This window comes from Astyanax mexicanus, chromosome 14 (genome assembly GCF_023375975.1).
Source record: "Astyanax mexicanus isolate ESR-SI-001 chromosome 14, AstMex3_surface, whole genome shotgun sequence".
NCBI classification, from domain to species: domain Eukaryota; kingdom Metazoa; phylum Chordata; class Actinopteri; order Characiformes; family Acestrorhamphidae; genus Astyanax; species Astyanax mexicanus.
In genome coordinates, this window is record NC_064421.1 from 35939863 (window position 1) to 35961868 (window position 22006).

Genomic DNA, 22006 nt, shown 5'->3' on the forward strand with positions numbered 1-22006 from the left:
CCAGGAGACGTGGAGGAGGCCGTAGGAGGGCAACAACCCAGCAGCAGGACCGCTACCTCCGCCTTTGTGCAAGAAGGAACAGGAGGAGCACTGCCAGAGCCCTGCAAAATGACCTCCAGCAGGCCACAAATGTGCATGTGTCTGCACAAACGGTTAGAAACCGACTCCATGAGGATGGTATGAGGGCCCGACGTCCACAGATGGGGGTTGTGCTCACAGCCCAACACCATACAGGACGCTTGGCATTTGTCAGAGAACACCAGGATTGGCAAATTCGCCACTGGCGCCTTGTGCTCTTCACAGATGAAAGCAGGTTCACACTGAGCACATGACAGACGTGACAGAGTCTGGAGACGCCGTGGAGAGCGATCTGCTGCCTGCAACATCCAGCATGACCGGTCCAGCATGACCGGTTTGGCAGTGGGTCAGTAATGGTGTGGGGTGGCATTTCTTTGGAGGGCCGCACAGCCCTCCATGTGCTCACCAGAGGTAGCCTGACTGCCATTAGGTACCGAGATGAGATCCTCAGACCCCCTGTGAGACCATATGCTGGTGCGGTTGGCCCTGGGTTCCTCCTAATGCAGGACAATGCTAGACCTCATGTGGCTGGAGTGTGTCAGCAGTTCCTGCAAGATGAAGGCATTGAAGCTATGGACTGGCCCGCCCGTTCCCCAGACCTGAATCCGATTGAGCACATCTGGGACATCATGTCTCGCTCCATCCACCAACGTCACGTTGCACCACAGACTGTCCAGGAGTTGGTGAATGCTTTAGTCCAGGTCTGGGAGGAGATCCCTCAGGAGACCATCCGCCACCTCATCAGGAGCATGCCCAGGCGTTGTAGGGAGGTCATACAGGCACGTGGAGGCCACACACAATACTGAGCCTCATTTTGACTTGTTTTAAGGACATTACATTAAAGTTGGATCAGCCTGTAGTGTGTTTTTTCACTTTAATTGTGTGTGTGGCTCCAAATCCAGGCCTCCATTGGTTAATAAATTTTATTTCCATTGATGATTTTTGTGTGATTTTGTTGTCAGCACATTCAACTTTGTACAGAACAAAGTATTCAATGAGAATATTTCATTGATTTAGATCTAGGATGTGTTATTTGAGTGTTCCCTTTATTTTTTTGAGCAGTGTATATATGAAAATAACGAGTTGGTTAAAGCAGATTCTCTTTATGTTTTTTGCACTTTATTTTTTATGATGTTACTAGCTGGAGAGCAGTAAGTTAATTTTTTTTATATCTATTGTTTTTTCTATTTAAAAAAATGGTGAAAAGGAAAAGCTATTTATCTATTTATTTTTCTATTAAAAAAAACAAATGGTGAAAAGGAAAAGCATAGATTTGTTTGCTATATTGTTATCTGTGCTTTAAATAAATCTGACATTGTTTATTATTAAACAGATTGATTTATTGCTTCTGTTTGTTGAAAAATACTTGAGAAGACATAAAAAAAATTGCATTTTAAATCGCAATCGCAATGTATAGATAAAAAATTGCAATTAGATTATTTTCCAAAATCGTTCAGCCCTATATTAGACAGAATCTAATTATTAGTAAGTGTGCTACTGATAACAGTTAACTGTTAATTTTTACCTAGTTGATAATTATAAAATGATGTCAGATTAGTTTATATTAGTAACTCACCTAAATCCCATCTAAAGTACCGTAAAGACGGAATACGCATTAGGAGGACAAGGCATAGGCCTGTTGACTCCTCTCTTACAACACTATTTGAAAATCTGGAAAACAGCATGAATTTGGTTTTATTAGCATTTAAAACCAACTTGATTATAGACACATTGCTTCTTAACAGAAAAGTAATCCTGGGCCCAAAGGGTTGCATTATTGCCTATTATTATCTCAACCTAGTAGTAAATCATGATCATCAGTATCAAAGGCTTTTGTGAGGTCAATAAAAATGGCATCACCGTCCCTACCAATTGTTTTCCGATGATCAGTAGAAGAAAGGGCGTTGGCCACTATGTATGTGGAGCAGGTCTGTAGGATGAAAATATCGATTTTCTGGAAAGGCAATAGTAGTAATGATAGGCTGATTTACATGCAGGTTTGAGTCAGTGTTTTTAAATATCTGACCAGCTGCAGCAAAGTGTACATTAAAAGCTTGGCACAGTTCTTGCTGTTCAGAAATCAAATTATTATTAACTAGAATTTTAGTTGAGATTTGTTGGGAGTTGTTTTTGAGGGAATTTACTGCTTTTCAGAAATCTTGTGGATTAGAGGAGCTAGTAATTTGGTTAAGGAAATAATCTGATTTGGCTTTTCTAATTGCAGAGGTGCATCTCTTTCTCAATTGTCTAAATGTTAGCCATTTTCATATTCCCCTGTGTGTCTCGCAATTAACCAGACTTTATTTCTTGACTGTAGCAGTGAGGAAATTTCTCCTGTTAAACAGGATCATGATCTGTCTCTTATTCACAGTTTTTAGTTTGGAGCATGTTTATTTTCCACTAAAACTGTTGCCTGGTATCATTATTAGTCTACTCTTCTTTTTCTCTTTTCATTTCTCGCAGCTCTTCTCTGAGTCCGCAGTTTAACTCCAAAAGTGAGTTTCTGCCGACTTCAAGCAGAAACTCTTTTCATTTCTTCTATTTCTCCCCCGCCTGTCTTTCTCTTTCTGTTATCACTGTCAGTCATTTTATCTCGCTCTTATCCTTCACTTGTTAGGTGATAACCTCTTTTAACATGCGTCACACCCTCACACACAAAATACAACAATAGAGCTGTACATTGGTTTCCTTCATTCATTTAGCTTTTGCAAACAGCTGTGTTTAAAACCCATGTTTATTTGTTCATTTTGAATTTTGTATATGAACTTTTTTTTCAAACTATATTTACTTTTTAAAAAATTATGAAATGCAGATTAGAAATAGAGATTGAATGTATGCTTTCAAGATGGCGGCGAGTGCACACGCAGTGGCTACTCTCTCTCCCAAGGAAACAGCATTTTCGTGCATTTTGTCCCATAAGTCGCAGTGTTTTTGTTCGTCTTTGTCATGCGTTCACGTCCTGAAACGCACCTACAGCCGTGAGTTTCTGCTTGAAGTCGGCAGAAACTCACTTTTGGAGTTAAACCATGGACTCAGAGAAGAGCTGCGAGTCTGCGGCGTGCTCCGGACACCCGTACCCCCACGACCCCCACCGCTGCAGCTCGCCCACAATGCCACAGGCAGCAGGCGAGGAGGCAGAAGCGGGGTAAGCGCGGGTGTATCCGAGCGAGGCTAGCGGCTAGCCCACACAAGCCAGCTATCCCCACCATGGTTTTGGCCAATGTTTGCTCTCTGGACAATAAACTGGATTACATCCGCTTACTTCAATCAACTCAGAAGACCGTGAGAGACTGTTGTGTTTATGTTTTCGAGAACAACAGCGTCCCGGACCACGCCGTTCAGCTGGAGCGGCTAACATGCTATCGGGCGGACCGCGCGCTAGCTGAAGGAGGCAAGAGCCGTGGCGGCAGACTCTGTGTTTACATCAGCGATGCTTGGTGTCGTAACGTTGTTGTGGTCTGTAAACACTGCTCACCGGTAGCGGAACTGATGATTATCAAATGCCGTCCGTTCTATCTACCGAGAGATTTCTCCGCCGTGCTGATCGCTGCTGTTTACATCCCTCCGACCTCCAACAACAGCGTGAGGAGTGAAGCACTGAATGAACTGTACCAGAACATTAGTGAACAGCAGACAGCGCACCCAGATGCTTTTCTCATTCTGGCTGGAGATTTCAACCATGCAGACCCAAAGAGTGTGTTTTCTGGACTTTTTAAACACATAGACTTTCCAACCAGGGGAAACAACACATTGGACCAGGTCTTTACTACACACAGCACAACAGACTGGAATATGTTCAGAGAGGCTGCCACCCACAACAACTCCACAGACATCCAGGGCTACACAGAAACTGTCTCTGCCTACATCACTAAGTGCACTGATGATGTAACCAACCTCAAGACCATCACTAGTCGAGCGAATCAGAAACCATGGGTGACAGGAGAGGTCCACAAGCTCCTGAAGGCTAGAAATGCAGCCTTCACAACAGGAGACCAGGCAGGCCTGAGGACAGCCAGGGCCAACCTGTCCCGCGGCATCAGGGAAGCTAAGAGGCTGTACTCAAAGAAGATATCCCAATGCTTCAGTGACAGCAGAGACACACGGAACCTGTGGCAGGGTATCCAGTCTATCACAGGCTTTAAACCACATCTGACACATGCAACAGCGACACATCTCTGCTGAACGACCTGAATGGGTTAATGGGTCTGGTTGCACTCACCCCCATCCTCATGAAGTGCTTTGAAAGACTAGTCATGCATCAAGTCTTCGCTCCCCCCCTCCCTGGACCGCTACCAGTTTGCATATCGGTCAAATCGCTCGACCGATGATGCCATCTCCACTGTTCTCTACTCAGCCCTCACACACCTGGACAAGAAGAACACCTACGTCAGAATACTGTTTGTTGACTTCAGCTCAGCATTCAACATAATCGTCCCCCAACAGCTCTGCTGACCCACGACTGCACACCAGCACATACCTCCAACCTCTTCGTCAAGTTTGCGGATGACACGATGTTGGTGGGTCTCATCAACACCAACGATGAGTCACACTACAGGTGCAAACACAGCAATCTCTCTCTGAACGCAGAGAAGACTAAGGAGATTGTTCTGGACTTCAGGAGATCTCACACACAGCACACTCCTGTCCATCAACGGAACTGCTGTGGAGAGGGTGAGCAGCACCAAGTTCCTGGGTGTGCACGTCACAGAGGACCTCTCCTGGAGTACCAACTCAGCATCACTGGCCAGGAAAGCAAATCAGCGTCTCTACTTTCTCCGTAAGCTGAGAGTAGCTGGAGCCCCCACCCCCATCATGACCACCTTCTACAGAGGGGCCATCGAGAGCATCCTGACCAGCTGTTTCAGCGTTTACTGCTCTACCCCCCATCCCCATCCTGCCCCCAGCACACACCCACTCAGCATCCTGACCCCCCACCAATACAGTACTGAAACTCTGCACTACAATACACAAAGTACAGGTCCCTTTCCAAACGGACTTGCACTATACACCCAATACCTGCACTACTGCTATACTTGCACTGTCAATACACACTTCCATTACCCAAAAACTGTGAACTTTAAGTACTTTACGCACTCATTCACTTTACCAGCCTTATATACCATATTTGCACTACTGTTATACGGGTTCTATTTATACTGTCATTCCATCTCAATCACCATCAATATTGCACTATTGTCTTTCGTCTTACTTATGTTTATTGTGTCTTGTTGTTTTGTACATATAGTGTCTCCCACTCTTTTAGATTATATATCCTATTTCTTTTTATTTATATTTATATATCTATTTCTCCCCCACCACTACTGCACCTTATTTATGTCTCATATATGTCTATTTGTGTCCCTGCTGTATTGTACTCATAGTGTCTCCCATTTTTTCTTTTATTATATCTATTATCTGTATTTGCTGTAATTTTGGGAAGGAGAGTAACGTAATTTTAATTCTCTGTGTGTCCTGTACATATGCAGTATTTACAATAAAACTACTTGACTTGACTTTATCAACCAAGCATGACAATTTGTAAGGACCACATCATAATAAAAACATTTAACATAAAATTATGTAAAGCATGTTAATAGATATAAGCAATACAAAAGTAATATATTTTCTAGAAAGAAAAATACACCAGAAAGATAATCACCTCTCTGTAGAACAGTGTAACATTCTGGAAATGCAAATCTTTCTCTTTTTAATTATCTTATTTCTCATGTATTAATGGTATTACTGTAGCAATTTGAAGTAATAGAAAGTAAAACATAGGGAAAATGTTCATTCGATTTTTTAAACACATAAAACAATCTGTATGGTCTTCAAGCCAGCAAAATATCACCCAAGCAAGGTGTTATAGTCAACACCACTTAATACACAGCATTAAACCAGTTCAGATATTAAATAACACCATACACCTTAATACTCAAATCCACTTTAGTTTAAGCATTTGAAATTTACTGTGATTTCAGCAAAATGAGCTGACTAAAAGTCTTTACTAAATACAGTGGCATGTGCCTCCTTACAGATTTCTTTTGTTTTGTCATATTTACATTTTTCACATTATAAAACAAACTTTAATAACAATCAAATATAACCTAAGTAAACATAAAAAGCCATTTTTAAATGATTATTTAATTTAGTAAAGGAGAAAAACTATCCAAACCAATCTAGCCCTTTGTGAGAAGTGCTTGGCCCCCCTAAAAGCAGCTAAAAGATCTAAAAAGCAAGACAATATGCCGCAATCTAAAGAAATTCCAAAAACAGATGAGAAAACAAAGTTTTAGATATCTGTCAGGTTAAAAAAGGTTACAAAGTATTTTTCAAGTCTTTTGGACTCCAGTGGATCATTGTGAGAGTTTTTATTCACAAATAGAGAAAACACTGAATGGAAAACTAATGAACCTTTCCAGGACTGACCAGTCTTTCTACATTATGGACAACTCATCCAGGAGGTCACAAAAGAACTTTTAAATAACTGCAAGTCTCACATGCCTTAGTTAAGATCAGTGTAATTTATTCGATATAAGAAAGAGACTGGGTGAAAATGGTCTCCATGGGAAAGTTAGAAAGCTATCTCTGGGGCTGCTTTGCTGCTTCAGGACCTGGACAACTTGCTGTAATAGATGGAATGAGGAATTCTGCTGATTACCAGACAATCCTGAAGTAAAATGTCCAGCCATCTGTTTGTGACCATAAGCTCAAGCATATTTGGGTTCTGCAGCAGAGCAATGATCCAAATCACACAAAGAAGTTCAAATCTGAATGGCTTAAAAAAGTGGCCTAGTCAAAGTCTGATTAAGATGGTATAGATTAGGGATGCCACGGTTTTTGTACAATACAATACAATTACAATTACAATTACATTTACAATACAACCAAGTAACCAAGTGTTATCATTAAAAAAAAAAAACGAAATAACAAAAACTGAAAGTAAAAAAAAAACATTTTCGTGAACTGAAACTAATAAAAACGGTAATTAAAAGAAAAAAGGAACTGTATTGAGAGTTTATAAAACTAACTAAAACGAATTGAAATTACTGATAGAATACCCTTCGTTTTTGTGTTTGTTAATTTATTTATAAGAACTGTTTCCACTCCAGCAGTTTTACAGCGGGCGGTGTTGTGCCGAATCTGCTAGCAAAGCGGAGTCAGACTCTGCGGGGAGTCAGATTTGGCACAACGGCGACAGCGTGCAAAATAACTACAGAAAACCCTGAAGAAGCTGCAGAACGGGATTAGATAATTAGGAGATAAAAGCAGTGAAACAGGAGATACAGTACCTGTTGTGAGTAGCTCATACACCAGAACATCCCACACGTAGGATAAACTGATAAATCTCTCTCTCTCTCTCTCTGTCTCGCACTCACTCATAGTTGATAATTTTGGTGAAAATTGGGGAAACCTGTAAAGTTTATTGAGTTTTTGAGTTTGTTTATGGGTTTCTCAGATTGAGCTCTCTGATGTGATGTGTAAAAAAAAACTAGCAAAATCACTCTAAAAAACAATTAAAACTAACTAAATTGGACGATAAAAGGTGAAAACAAAATTAATAATGAAACATTAAAAACTGTTATAACCTGTTATAAGTAACAAATTAAACTGTTTAAAAAAATTCACTAGTTAGAATGTTATAATCAGGCAGCTCTGGGCGTGGGAGAGCTTCTCCACGTGTCCGCGTTTGACGTGCAGCGCTGTGTTTAGCTGTTCTTACACATTTTTATTTAATAATAGGTCTGCGCTCCTTCAATGTTGTAGTGTTCATTAACATCATTCTGAACAGATTTTGCTCATTCAAATGGCCAAAAACAGCTAGTTTATGGTGGTGTGGAGAAGGAGCAGCATGTGCTCAGTAGCCCCTCCCCATGGCCATTCAGTACCAGAACGTTCGTTCGCGGCCCATCCGGGTGTATCGAACCGAACAGGCCGAACCGAACAGTTCGATGAAATACAGAGAACAGTTGCATCCCTAGTATAGATGATCTTAAACAGACTGTTTATGCTTAAAAACCCACCATTGTGTCTGAATTAAAACAATTCTCTAAAGAAGAGCGGGAAAAATTCTCCAAAGAGATGTGAAAGACTCCAGTTGCCAGTAAAGCTTAATTACAGTTGTTGCTGTCAAGGGCGGCACAACCAAGTTATATTCTTCAAGAACGTCTAGGTTGTTTTGGATAGATTTTATTCCTTTAATAAATAACATTATAATTTACTCAGGTTATCTTTGTCTGATATTAAAGTTTGTTTGATAATCGGAAAAATATCAGTATAAGAAAAAAGCTAAAACTAAAATCTGTAGGGGGGCAAATACTTTTTTTTACACCACTGTATATGTTAGAGTATATCTAAAAATCACATAAATACACAAAAATATATTAAAGTGTTATTTAGAGGAAAACAGGAGAAAAGGAGACAAATAAAAAAAAATTATAAAATCAGTATTTTTATTGAATATGTAATAAATACATGTTGGTTTATTGACGTTCTTTGTGTTTTTTACTCACCTGCAGCAATAAGGATGTAAGGGTCTTTCATGAGGGTCATAAGAGATGTTCCCTTTTGACTCTAAACACAAAACACACAGAGTTATCCCTTAAATAAAAACAATATATTCATATTTATTATAAGTAATATGTTAGTGTTATTTAATAAGGATTTAATATGTAGAAATATAGAACTGTTAAAAATCAATTGCTAACAGGTTGATTATAATATGCAATATTTGATCTAACAATAGTAATAATAATTATAGTAATAATAATAATAATAATAATAATAATAGTAAGAGAAGGGTATATGAAGGTCCTGGTCCACTGAACATCATTTCACTACCAAACAACCAGAACAGCCTGCTTCTGACTCTCCTTCTGTTACTATCCTTATCATCTAGTGATACACACAGCATAGGAGGAGGAGGAGGAGAGAAGGAGAAAAAACAAGTAAGATAAGAACAGAAAAACAAGAAGACGAGAAGTAAAGAGAAGAGAACATGTAAAATATCATTAAATAGAATGAAAACATGGAGCAGGGTAAAAATAGGAAGTTGTGGACAAAATGAACAGGAGGGGGATAAGATAAAAGATTTTTCTGAGGTATTATAGTTGCAAGAAAAAGTATGTGAACCCTTTGGGAATACTTGTATTTCTGCATAAATAAGTCATTAAACGTGTTCTGATCTTCATTTAAGTCACAACAATAGACAAACAGTCTGCTTAAACTAATACCACACAAAAAAATTATATGTTTTTATGGTTTCATTGAACACAACATGTTAATATTCACAATTGGGGGGAAAAAGTATGTGAAACCCTAGACTAATGACTTTTCTAAGAGCTAATTGGAGCCAGGATGTGATGAGATTGGATGTGTTGGTTAAAGCTGCCCTGCTCTATAAAAACAGACCAAATTTGAGTTTGCTGTTCTTTATGCTTCACATAAAGAAGCATTTGTGCATATGTGAATCATGCCTCGCACAAAATAGCTCTCAGAAGACATACGTTCAAGAATTGTTCAAGAACCACTGCTGTCCAAAAAAACATTGTTGCTCGTTTGAAGTATGCAAAATATACTATAAACATATAAAACCAAAAGTTAGTTGTTTGGGAGGAACACACAACACTATGTGTGGAGAAAAAAAGACACAGCACACCATCATCAAAACCTCATCCCAACTGTGAAACATGGTGGAGGGGGCATCATGGTTTGGGGCTGCTTTGCTGCCTCAGGGCCTGGACGGACTGCCGTCATCAACGGAAAAATTCATTCCCAGCAAAACCAAGACATTTTGCAGAAAAACTTAAGATCATCTGTCCACCAACTGAAGCTCAACAGAGGATGGATGATGCAACAGGACAACGACCCAAAACATAGAAATAAATCAACAACCGAATGAATGGCTTCAGCAGAAGAAAATACGCCTTCTGGAGAGTCCTGACCTTAACCCAACTGAGATGCTGTGGCATGACCTCAAGAGCAATTCATACCAGATATCCCAAGAATATTGCTGAACTGAAACAGTTTTGTGAAGAGGAATGATCCAAAATTCCTCCTGACTGTTGTGCAGGTCTGATCTGCAACTACAGGAAACGTTTGGTTGGGGTTTTTGCTGCCAAAAGAGGGTCAACCAGTTATTAAATCCAAAGGTTCACATACTTTTTCCTCCCTCACTGCGAGTGTTAATATGTTGTGTTCAATAAAACCATGCAAACATATAATTTTTTGTGTGGTATTAGTTAAGCAGACTGTGTTTGTCTATTGTTGTGACTAAGATGAAGATCAGAACACATTTAATGACCAATTTGCTCAGTGGATATTTTTGGGCTAGAGTTCGGGGCAGCTTCGCTAGGACGCGAGAAGCTGAAGCCCCAAAATTAAACAGTGAGGGAAGCCAGGCGCTCGTGAGCAGCTAAAAAGGTCGCTTGCGTGGGTTCTGATGTATCTGTGGTAAGCTTGGGAGGTCCAGCGGCCGAGGATTTTTATTGTATGATCAGGTAAACCGCGGTGAGATGCTGGGGATGCGGCGCTGATTCTGAAAGAGTGGGCTGAAAAGAAGGAAGGGTTAAAACCACTGAGTGAGAGAATCTGCTTGAGATGAAAATAAAACCAATGGCGAGTGGCAGGTGATCCGGATTCAGTGACGAAAAGAGGGTCGTCCGGAGAAGCTTGGTGAGTGTGACGGTGGCTGAGGTACGCAGTGATGGGCTCATAGGGGCTGAGAGGAGAAGTGAGTTTGAAAAGATAGATGGGGCAGAAATGCCGAGCTGGTCAGTTTTACTGCGTTTGATTCTGAAAGTCAGTGTTCTTTCGTCTAAAATAGATAAATCAGAAAGGCAGGGGTGAAGAGCAGGATTATGGGAGGTAGTGGAAGTTGTGAATTCCGAGCAGCGGAGAAAGCCGAAGAAAGCAAGGAGAAACATGGATTCAAGCGTAGCGCAGATGGAGGGAGCAGCGTAACCGTGGCGGAGCGTGAAAAGACAGTAATGCAGCATATGAGAAGTGATGGGGAGGCGCTGATTGTGCGAACGTGGCTCTCGTCTTCTGATTCCTCTGATAAGTAGGGATAAGAGAATAAGAAAGAAGTTGATAGCAGATAGATAGACTTTTAGAGTGGAGGAGCGGATCGAAAGATGAATGCTTGAGAAGGTGAGACAGGAGGACAGAGTGTGAAGGTCTAAAGCAGGAAAAGGAAAGTTTTGGATGTGGTGGAAACGTTTAAAACACTGCCAACCGGTCCACAAGGTGTTAGGGGATACAGAGTCAATGATGAGATCTTGAGAAGCGGTGGTGAGTTGGTTCATGCTGGATGTGGCTAGAGTGGGAAGATGGTATCGGAATAAGGTGGAGTCAGAGTGGGCTGAGGGTCCATATGTGGTGCCAAGGTCCTGAATTTCTGCAGGTTGGAATGAGAGAGAGCGTCAGCAGTGGGATTAGAAAGGCCAGGTATGTGAAGAGCTTTGAGAGAAAATTGTGTGATGGATAAACCAAGTCAGACGACGGAGATAAAGCATGATGGATAGATTGTTGGATCTGGACTTATTGATTGTGTATACAACGTTCGAATTATCGGAATGGATGGAGACGATGCTTCTCTTCCACAGATGACCCCAAAGCACGGCGGCTGCGACGACGGGGTATAACTCCCGCAGGGCAGTGGAGTCGCCGACTGTAGCCGACGGTTCTATGAGCTCCTGAGGCCATGGAGAGAAAAACCAACGGGTGCCACAATAGCCTCCGTATCCAAAGGAGGATGCAGTGTCAGTGAAGAGGAAAAAGTCAGGGTGGTCCGACGCTTCGGGAAGGCGGTTCAGACAGGCAAGCTTGGTCCAGAGTGACTGTTTGGTAGAGAGAGGTGGCGGAAGAAGACAGCGTGAGAAGATGAGAAATGAAGGATCTGCCTTGGGGAATAATCCGCATGGCGAAATTTAAATGCCCCAAAAGAGAGAGAAGCTGCTGTTTGGAGCGGTGCTGACGTTCGAGGAATAGAGAGAGGGCATCCTTGATATGGACCAGCTTGTCACGGGGGAGGGAAGCCTGGAGAGAAACGGAATCCAGGGTTATGCCTAGGAATTCCAGAGATGTAGCAGGCCGACAGTCTTCTCGGGAGAGAGAGGAATACCCAGACGGTCGAAAGCTGCAGACAGTTGGGTGATGCATCGGGCTGGAGCAGAGGTGGGGGCATCGAGGACAAGAAAATCATCCAACAGACGGACGACATACGGGATGCGATATACGTTGAGGAGGATCCAGGACATCGATTCGGCTAGGGAGTCGAATATCTTAGGGCTGCTCTTACAGCCGAAGGTGAGGCGGACCGTGAAGTAATATCGCCCGCACCAACATACTCTGAAAAGGTGCCAGAAATCATGATGCAAGGGGACAATTTTGAAAGCAGATACGACGTCCGCCTTGGCCAGCCAGGTACCCCGCCCGAGGGTGGGGTAGAGAAAGAAGGTGGAAGAAGGGGAGGAGGTGGGTGCCAAGTTGTGCCAAGTTGTGTTTAAATAGCGCTAGTGGGTGGAGTAATGGGCGTGGATTATCTCCCAAAACTTAGTTATAAATAACTCCACTTTATGCAGAGATCCATGTAATCCCAAAGGGTTTTCATACTTTTTTGCAACGTATGAGTAGCATGGTGATTGTTTGATACTGGTGCTTTTTGGATAATATAATATTATATAATATTTTTATTAATCAACACCTAAAAATATGTTTTTTAATGTTTTATATGATAAGCCTTTGATGAAAAACATTTTCCTCCTTTTTAGAGGGGGGGATATTGAATGGTTTAAAAGTCTTTAAAATCTGGGGGAATGTGTCTTGAAATTGCAGTTTTATTTACAATAAATTAATCTTTTTTCCCCAAAAATATATTTAGTTAAAACAGGCAAACATGTGGCTACAAAAGCCACACAAGTAGCAGCAAAATGTTAACTTTAATAAAAAATTTTATTTGTTTGACGTTCATTGATAATTTAGAGTTTTTTGAGTTAGCTAAGGCCGGATTTCTGGAACTATCTCTTCCTTTGTCCAAACTTAACACACAGCTGACCAATCAACACACTGAATGCCTTACACTTCTGCATAAAGCAAACACTTCAGTCAAAGCTCTCTAAACTCTTGCCAGAATGCAATTTTTGCATTTAAAATCTGCACACACACATTAAATTAACAGGGTTTACACCACAACTACTGATGGAATAAACTGAAAACACTACTAGCTTGGGTTTTTGAGTGTTTATTGTGCTGGTCTGTCATAATACTTTTACATGCATATATTTTCACAAATATACAGACTACAGGGGTTGGACAGTGAAACTAAAACACCTGTCATTTTAGTGTGGGGGGATTCATGGCTAAATTGGTGCAGCCTGGTGGCCAATCTTCATTAATTGCACATTGCACCAGTAAGAGCAGAGTGTGAAGGTTCAATTAGCAGGGTAAGAGAACAGTTTTGCTCAAAATATTGCAATGCACACCACATTATGGGTGACATACCAGAGTTCAAAAGAGGACAAACTGTTGGTGCACGTCAAGCTAACGCATCTGTGACCAAGACAGCAAGTCTTTGTGATTTATCCACGGTAGCCACAGTAATGTCAGCATTCCACCAAGAAGGACCAACCACATCCAACAGGATTAACTGTGGACAAGAGGAAGCTGTCTGAAAGGGATGTTCGGGTGCTAACCCGGATTGTATCCAAAAAACATAAAATCACAGCTGCCCAAATCATGGCAGAATTCAATGTGCACATCAACTCTTCTGTTTCTAGAACTGACTGTCGAGACAATAATTACTGTGGTCTAAAACTAGGTGTTTCAGTGTCATTGACCAACCACTGTATATAAATAAATTAAAGCAGAGTTAGTCTGTATTTGTATTTGTAGGGCATTACTAGTACTGCAACCCATTTTTTTCCTTTATTTGTGTCATTTAATATGTCCATTCAATAACCAGCACTAACCTGACAGAGCCTTTAAAGAAAACAAATGAACTAGAAACCGAAAAGAGAAAAAAAACTTATATTGTAAAACTATATTTTAGGCAGTAAATTAAAAGTATTAGCAGTTAAGTGAAGAATTAGAGGTCTAACAGGTGAAATGAAAATAAACTTATTGCTAAGAAAAAAGAAAGCTCATCTGGTCCAAACAGCACTGCTATTGGACTAAATATATATAAAAAATTGTCGCTGCACTTTTAAACACAGTGTTTCCAATGTGGCACGTGCAGCGCAGGTGTCAGTGCAGTAAACTGAGTCACAGGGCTGCAAGCGGTGAAGACTGCACATACTGTGCTCAGGTTGTTAACAGCATGGGACAGCAGCGACAACTTTTATTCATAACTGTGCCTTATCTGCAGCTCGGCTTAGTATATTTGTTAGCTGGGTCAGATCGAGACCAGATCACAAGTGAACTTACTCCAATAAAAGTTGCATAAAAAAGTATTTCCCCCCTTACAGATTTATTTTGTTTTTGCATTTTTGTCATGCTTAGAAATCAACCTTTTAAATGATGATTTTGTTTATTAAGAGAAAAAAACTATCCAAACCAACCTAGTCCTTTGTGAAAAAGTGTTTGCCCATAAATTAACTGTGATTAATCACACTTTTTGGGAGAAAAATCACTTAAATTGAACCTTTCTGACAACATAAAGCAGCTAAAAGATCTCAAAAATCAACACAATATTTAAAGAAATTCAAAAAGCATATGAGAAAACAAAGCCATTGATCATCAGATCATCAGTCTGGAAAAGGTGCTAAAGTCGTTTTGAAAGGTTTGGGATTCCAGCGGACCACAGTGAGAGCTATTATTCACAAATGTAAAAGGTGAACCTTCCCAGGAGTGGCCGGCTGATCTAAATTATTCCAAAAGGGCATGGACAAAGGAACTACTTTCCCCTAGTTAAGGTCAGTGTTAATAATGTAAAAATAAAAAAGAGACGAAAATGGTCTCCATGGGAGAGTTCCAAGGCAAAAAACAAAGGTCGGACAAAAAGAAATGGCAAGAATGGAAATGGAAAGAAGTCTCATATTTTCCAAAAAATAACTTGATTATCCCTAGGACTTTGGGTGTCCCATTACATCCGGTGTAAAACTAACACATACATTCAGGAAAAAAAAACATCATACTGAATGTATAATGGTCTGGGTCAGTTTAGCTGCTTCAGGACAACTTGCTATAAGAGATGGAACCAGGAATTCTTGGGCCATCTGTTCATGACCTCAAGCTCAGGCGTACTTGGGTTCTGCAGCAGGACAATGATCCAAAGGATACAAACAAGTCCACCTCTGAATGGAGTGGCCTAGTCAAAGTCTGATTGAGATGCTGTGGATGATCTTAAACAGGATGCTTATGCTAGAAAACCTTCCAATGTTTCTGAATTAAAACAATTCTGTAAAGAAGAGTGGAACACAATTCCTCCACAGAGAAAGACTCATTGATTGCCAGTTATCCATAAAGCTTAATTCCAGTTGTTGCTGCCAAGGGTGGCACAACCAAGTTATTAGATTTAGGGGGTAAGACTTTTTCACATGGGGCTAGAAAAAATAGATACAATTTCCTATAAAAATAAAATTATCATTTAAAAAGTGATTTTTATATTTACTCAGATTATCCTTGTATAATAGTAATTTGATCATCTGAAAATATCAGTATAACAAAAAAGCAAAAACCAAATAAATCTGTAGGGGAGCCAAATACTTTTTCAAGCCACTGTATATATAGTGGCATAATGGCTGCACACACAGTGATGTTACTACCATGCTGCTCAGGGACACTGGCGACAGCTACAGCCTTACTTCAACTCCATTACTACCTAGAAATCAGTACAGTACTGTAGGACAGTATGAAATATATAAGTACTACATATATATACATAATATACATACAGCAGTATTGTTCTGCACAGTACAGTGGATTACAGTACCAGTGAGAAGATAGCACCGTTTACCTGCACAATTTCACAGTGCAGTCATTTCACACTGTCAGATGATATGTACAGTGTATCAGCTCAGATTAGACTGTACTCTCACCATAATCCTGAAAACTAAACAAGTGGCCCAGATCTCCTCCAAGGGTTTGGGTAACTGGTAGATCAGTGGTATGTATGTATGTGGTGTAGTGAACTGTGTTTAGAGTCTGGCTAAAAGTGTGTTTTAGAAAAGAGAATGTAGGGTTTAGTGTTCCAGATTAATAAAAAGGCTATTTGAGTTAGTAATTTCCAAAATTGTGTAACAAAGACCAGTGTTTGGTCTTCCAAAACACAAAAAAATTGTAATAAACAACAAACACAAAAGCTTTATTTAGGACGTGACGTGTGTCTTTTTCTATCGTAACAATGGGAAAAGTACGTCTTGCAAGGCTCGAAATGCACAAAAGGCATGCACTAATTCTCTTAATTAAACATATAGGTGTGATTAAGTTTTTGGCATAACATGAAATAAACCAATCTGCGTGTCACTTGCCATTCCCTTTAAGAGCCAGGTTCACTCTGACGTGCAGCTGCATGGATGTGTCCAACTCTTCTCAGGAGAGAAAACTGAAGTTTGCACTGCTGCGTGTCCATGTATGCATAACAAGCGGAGGTGTATGTGTGTTGGGCATGCATTGGGCTACTGCCTTATGGTCTGCTATTAGCGAGGTCTTACTCTCAGAGACTTATTTTTAGCTCAATTCAAAGCTGTCTTTGACCACCCTGCATCTGAAAAAGAGGTGGGTTTGCAAATATGTGACCTGAAAAAAGGCACCTGTCTGTGACTTCCACACACTCATTGCAGGCACAAGGTGGAGTGACCCAGCAAAACCGTGTTTCGACTTGGACTACGGGAGGATCTGCAGGCAGAATTAGTGTGAAGGGGTCAGGACCTATCCCTTAGACAGCTTATTGACACGGCTTTCTCACTAGACAACCTTCTGCGTGGGTAAAGGAAACTCAAAGAGCCCAGATCACTCTCCAGTCTTGTCCGAAACAGAAACTCTAGCCCTTGAGAAATAAATAGACAAGGCTCTGGCTAATGGTCATATTCGTACCTCAACATCCCCCTGTGCAGCTGGATTCTTTTTTGTTGAAATTATCAGGGGATTATCAGGGTCTCAATGTCATCTCAGTAAAGAACCCTTACCCTTTACCCTGCGTACCTTTAGCTCTTGAAAAACTGCAGAATGTCCAATGGTACACCATATTGGACCTCAAAAGCGCATACAACCTCATACGCATCAAAGAAGGAGATGAGTGGAAAACCTCATTTGTGACAAAAAGGGGGCACTGTGAGGACCTGGTTATACCCTACAGGTTATCCTGCTCCTCATCTGTGGTTTAAGCTCCTCTCACCTCATTACTCAAGGGTAAGAGCAAAACAATTGAAAGGACCACCACTGCTGAACTAGCATATAAGACATTGAAAAGAAAGGTTCACCACTGCTCCCATCCTCAAACATCCCAATCCTGAACAGCCATTCGAGGTGGAGGTTGATGCTTCTGACACTGAGGTTGGAGCTGTTTTGTCCCAAAGATCTGGAAAACCTCCTAAATTACACCCTTGTGCTTATTATTCCTGTAAGTTAAGTCCAGCAAAGAAACACTACAACATTGGGAATCGGAAGCTCCTTGCTATGAAGTATGCTTTAGGAAAATGGAGACATTGGTTGGAGGTGTTGGAATTGGATTCAAGTGTCATAAAGATTATTTTTTTGTTTCTCAATTAAACTCATGGATGGTATTGATTCTCAGGGCTCTTTGGATCACTGAAATCAATCTCAGACACCTGTGATAATTAGTTTGCCAGGTGAGCCCAATTAAAGGGAAACTACTTGTGGATGTTCCACATTATGAAGCAGCATTGGAAAGAAAAAGGATCTCTTTGCTGCTGAAAAGCGTCAAATAATGCGATGCCTTGGACAACGGTATGAAAACATTAGATATGTCACAAAAACTTAAGCATGATCATCGTACTGTGAAGAGATTTGTGGCTGATTCAGAGCAAAGATGGGTTTGTGCAGATAATGACACAATGAGGAAGGTTTCTGTCACGCAAGTTCATCGGATTAAGAGAGCAGCTGCTAAAATGTTATTACAAACCAGCAGACAGGTTTTGGAGCTGCTGGTGCCTCTGGAGTCCCATGAACCTTAAGGTGTAGGCTTGCTGTGGTGCACAAACCTACTATTTGGCCTCCCCTAAACAGAGCTCACAAGCAAAAATGGCTGCAGTGACCCAGACATGAAGAATAATTTTCAAAAGTTGTCTTGTTTATTGATGAGTGTTGAGCAACCCTGAATGGTCCAGATGGATGGAGTAGTGGACGGTTGGTGGATGGCCACCACGTCCCAACCAGGCTGCGATGTCAGCAAGGAAGTGGTGTGTTTTGGGCTGGAATCATGGAGAGAGAGCTGGTAGCCCCTTTAGGGTCCCTAAAGGTGTGAAAATGACCTCAGCAAAGTATATAGAGTTTCTGACTGACCACTTTCTTCCATTGTACAAAAATAAGAACCATGTCTTCCGGAGCAAAATTATCTTCATGCAGGACAATGCACCATCTCATGCTGCAAAGATTATCTCTGTGTCATTATCTGCTATCTTCCCCTGACCACAACCCTATAGAGAACCTTTGGAGTATCGTCAAGCATATATCAAAACATCATTTGCATAATAATTTGGAACACAGCATATTTTTCACTGATTACTGTAACTTGGAATATATCAGGTCTGCCAAACGGTTAAATTCTAGACAGGCTTGTTGGTCTTTGTTTTTAAATTGTTTTAATTTCTCTGTGACTTTTAGAGGATCCAAGAACGGGAAGGCTTGTCACGCATGTTCCCTGACATCGAGGGTACCATCGGGACCCCAGCATACTCTGTTTGCACATTATTGGACTCATCGAGGTCAATGCTCAGGTCATACGCTGCACACTACATCAAATTGGTCTGCATTCCTGTCACCCCAGGAGGCCGCCTCTTCTACAGTCTGTACACAATGAAGCCGGCAAACAGTCTGCTAAAGACATGTCAACAAAGGACCTGGGTTAATGGAACCATGTCCTATGGTCTTATGAGATCAAGATAATTTTTTTTAGTTTAGATGGTCTCAAGCTTGTGTGGCAGCAATCAGGTAAGGAGTACAAAGATAAGTGTGTCATGCCTACAGTCAAGCATGGTGGTGGGAATGCCATGGCCTGGGGCTGCATGAGTACAGCACGTGTTGGGGAGTTACATTTCAATGAGGGACACATGAACTCCAACACGTACTGTGAAATACTGAGGCAGAGCATAATCCCCTCCCTCCAGAAACTGGGTCGCAGGGCAGAGTCCAGCATGATAATGTCCACAAATACACCTCTAAGATAACCACTGCTTTATTGAAGAGGCTGAGGGTAAAGGTGATGGACTGGCCAAGCATGTCTCCAGACCTAAACCCAATAGAATACCTTTGGGGCATCCTCAAGCGGAAGGTGGAGAAGCATAAAGTCTTGAATATCCACCAGCTCCGTGATGTCGTCATGGAGGACTGAAAAATCATTCCAGTGGAACCTGTGAAGCTCTGGTAAACGCCATGCCCAGGAGAGTTAAGGCAGTTCTGGAAAATAATGGTGGCCACACAAAGTATTGACACTTCAGGAACTTTCACTAAGAGTGAACTCACTTTTGTTTCCAGCGGTTCAGACATTAATGGCTGTCTATTGAGTTATTTTGAGAGAAGAATAAATTTACACTGTTATATAAGCTGCACACAGACTACTTTCCATTGTGTCAAAGTGCCCTATTTTAACAATCTATAGCGCACTTGGTAATAGCGCTTTGCACAACTAGATTTAGGGGCGTGTCCTGTGTCTTTGGTATCGTAAGGGCGCGAAAAATACGCCTTGGGCAGCTCCAATGGCGCAAAAGGCGTGTTCTAATTCCCTTAATTGTTCATGGGTGTGTTTTGGGCGTAACGTGAAATAAACCAATCAGTGTGTCAGTATCCTCCCCTTTAAGAGGGAGCTGCGCTCTGTCTTCTGTTCTTTCCTATTTTAAGAGCGCATAGGTTATTTTATTCTTTATTCTGTTTATTGTTTATGTAAAAACTGGGTTTGAAACACTGAATATTAATCAAGCAATCGATTATTTACACTGGAGGGGGACCCTCATTTACAATGTCACTGAGCATTTACAGTTTTAAAGGGATTAAAAATATAAAAAAAAGAAATAAAAACTGACATTTACTATAGACGAATAAAATATAGATGTAAAAAAGGAAAAATAGGACATTTTAAAAACATCATAAAAAGTAAAAGTAAAGTTAAATGATAAGAATGATATTATTATGAGATTATCAAATTTATATCAATAAACTAAGAACATGGGATTCATGAGTAATATATATATATATATATATATATATAAATGTATATATATATACATATATAATTTGATTAATAAAATAATAAAAATAATAAAAATGAATAAAATAACAAAATAAATAATATAAAATATAGACTTATTAAAAAACTCATTTAAAACAGGCTTTCTGCAGAGAATACTAAAAGTTTCCGTTTTAAATCATGAAAACAGCTCACCAAAACCTCATCCTATCCTTTACATTTGATCCTTTAATATTTGATGAACTTTTATTTTTTTTATTTAACTGAACTGAGTTTTATATTGTTTGTAGCCTCGTGCTGAATTCCGCGCTGCGAAAGAGAGAAAGAGAGAGAGAAAGAGATAGAGTGAGAGAGAGAGAGAGAGAGAGGGAGAGAGAGGCGCAGCGCATTTTGCCTGATTTCTCTTGATTAATTATCAGTACATTTGTTGGCTTTAGTGAGTTTATTAAAATTAATTTTACTTCACTTGTCCAACCTTATTTATTAAAACATTTTTTTTTTGGAAGACAGAGGTTATTCTGCGCGCAATGCATGCCTGAAAAAAAATCAGTTTTTCTGGTGCCAAGATAGAAACACGCCAGAAATTTACCTGAAAACACGTCATTTCTAGACCACCATCAGTGTTAACATATTCCAAAAGTCAAATGCTATTTTAAGGACGCGTGCACAAGGCCTAAAAAAAGACTGTTGACGGGGTGTACGATGGCAACGCGCCACGCTACACACCTTGCGCGGGGTGTATGATAGGGCCCAACGTGTTATTTTGTCAGCGTACTCCCTGCAATTCGAAGTGTTATTATCTATTTGTTTGCTTTTCTGGTTTTCTGACTTTTGCTCACGTCCTTTGCCTGCTTTGTTTACTTTGTATTAGACTTTGTTAATAAACCTGCGGTTGGACCCTTCACCGTGGTCATATGTAACAGCCAGAAGAGAGTGGCCAGGAAAGACACAGGAAGGGACCAGAGACAGGACAAGAGACTGGACAGGAAAAGGGGACTGGACATGGAACAGGGACGGGACAGAGGGCGGGACGGGAATGACAACAATAACTGGAAAGCAGATGGAAACGCAGACTGGACTGGGATTTGGACAGAAAACAGGTACGAAGACGGGACAGGGATGGAGACTGGACTGGAAATGGGAATGCGGACTGGACGGGGGATGTGAAAGGAGACTGAGACTAGACTGGCGAAGTGAGTTTCTGGGGTGACAGGTTTTTTTGGGCAGCTGCGGATACAGATTTCAGGGTGGCAGGGGAGCTGCTGCTGTTTTTACAGGATCCGTGGGCGCGGAGACCGGCGGGAGCACTGAGCCGCTGGTAATCATTTAACTGGGAAGCACCGAGCCGTGGAGTTTGTCCTGGAACCGAGGTTGTTGGAGGGGGCGAACTGAGAGTACGTGTTGGTGCCGGGAATGAGTCTTATTCAGGTCCAATGGGCACATATAAGAGGAATCTGAGAATATACCAAGTGCTGGATTTCTCCTCATATTTGCCCCAGGCTCTCCTGCCTTGTGGCTTGAGGCTGGCGGCACCAACATGTAGCACCCCCAATTAGGGAGGGTGCTGTA

At 40.9% G+C, this 22006-nt stretch overlaps 1 protein-coding gene across 1 annotated transcript in view; it reads right to left on the reverse strand.

Annotated features, from left to right (window-relative positions):
• slc18a2 (solute carrier family 18 member 2) overlaps nt 1-22006 on the reverse strand; it is a 65149-nt gene that overhangs the window by 33893 nt on the left and 9250 nt on the right. The window contains exon 8 of the mRNA XM_049463960.1: nt 8589-8649. Within this exon, the coding sequence (XP_049319917.1) occupies nt 8589-8649 (61 nt within the window). The remainder of the gene's footprint in view (nt 1-8588; nt 8650-22006) is intronic.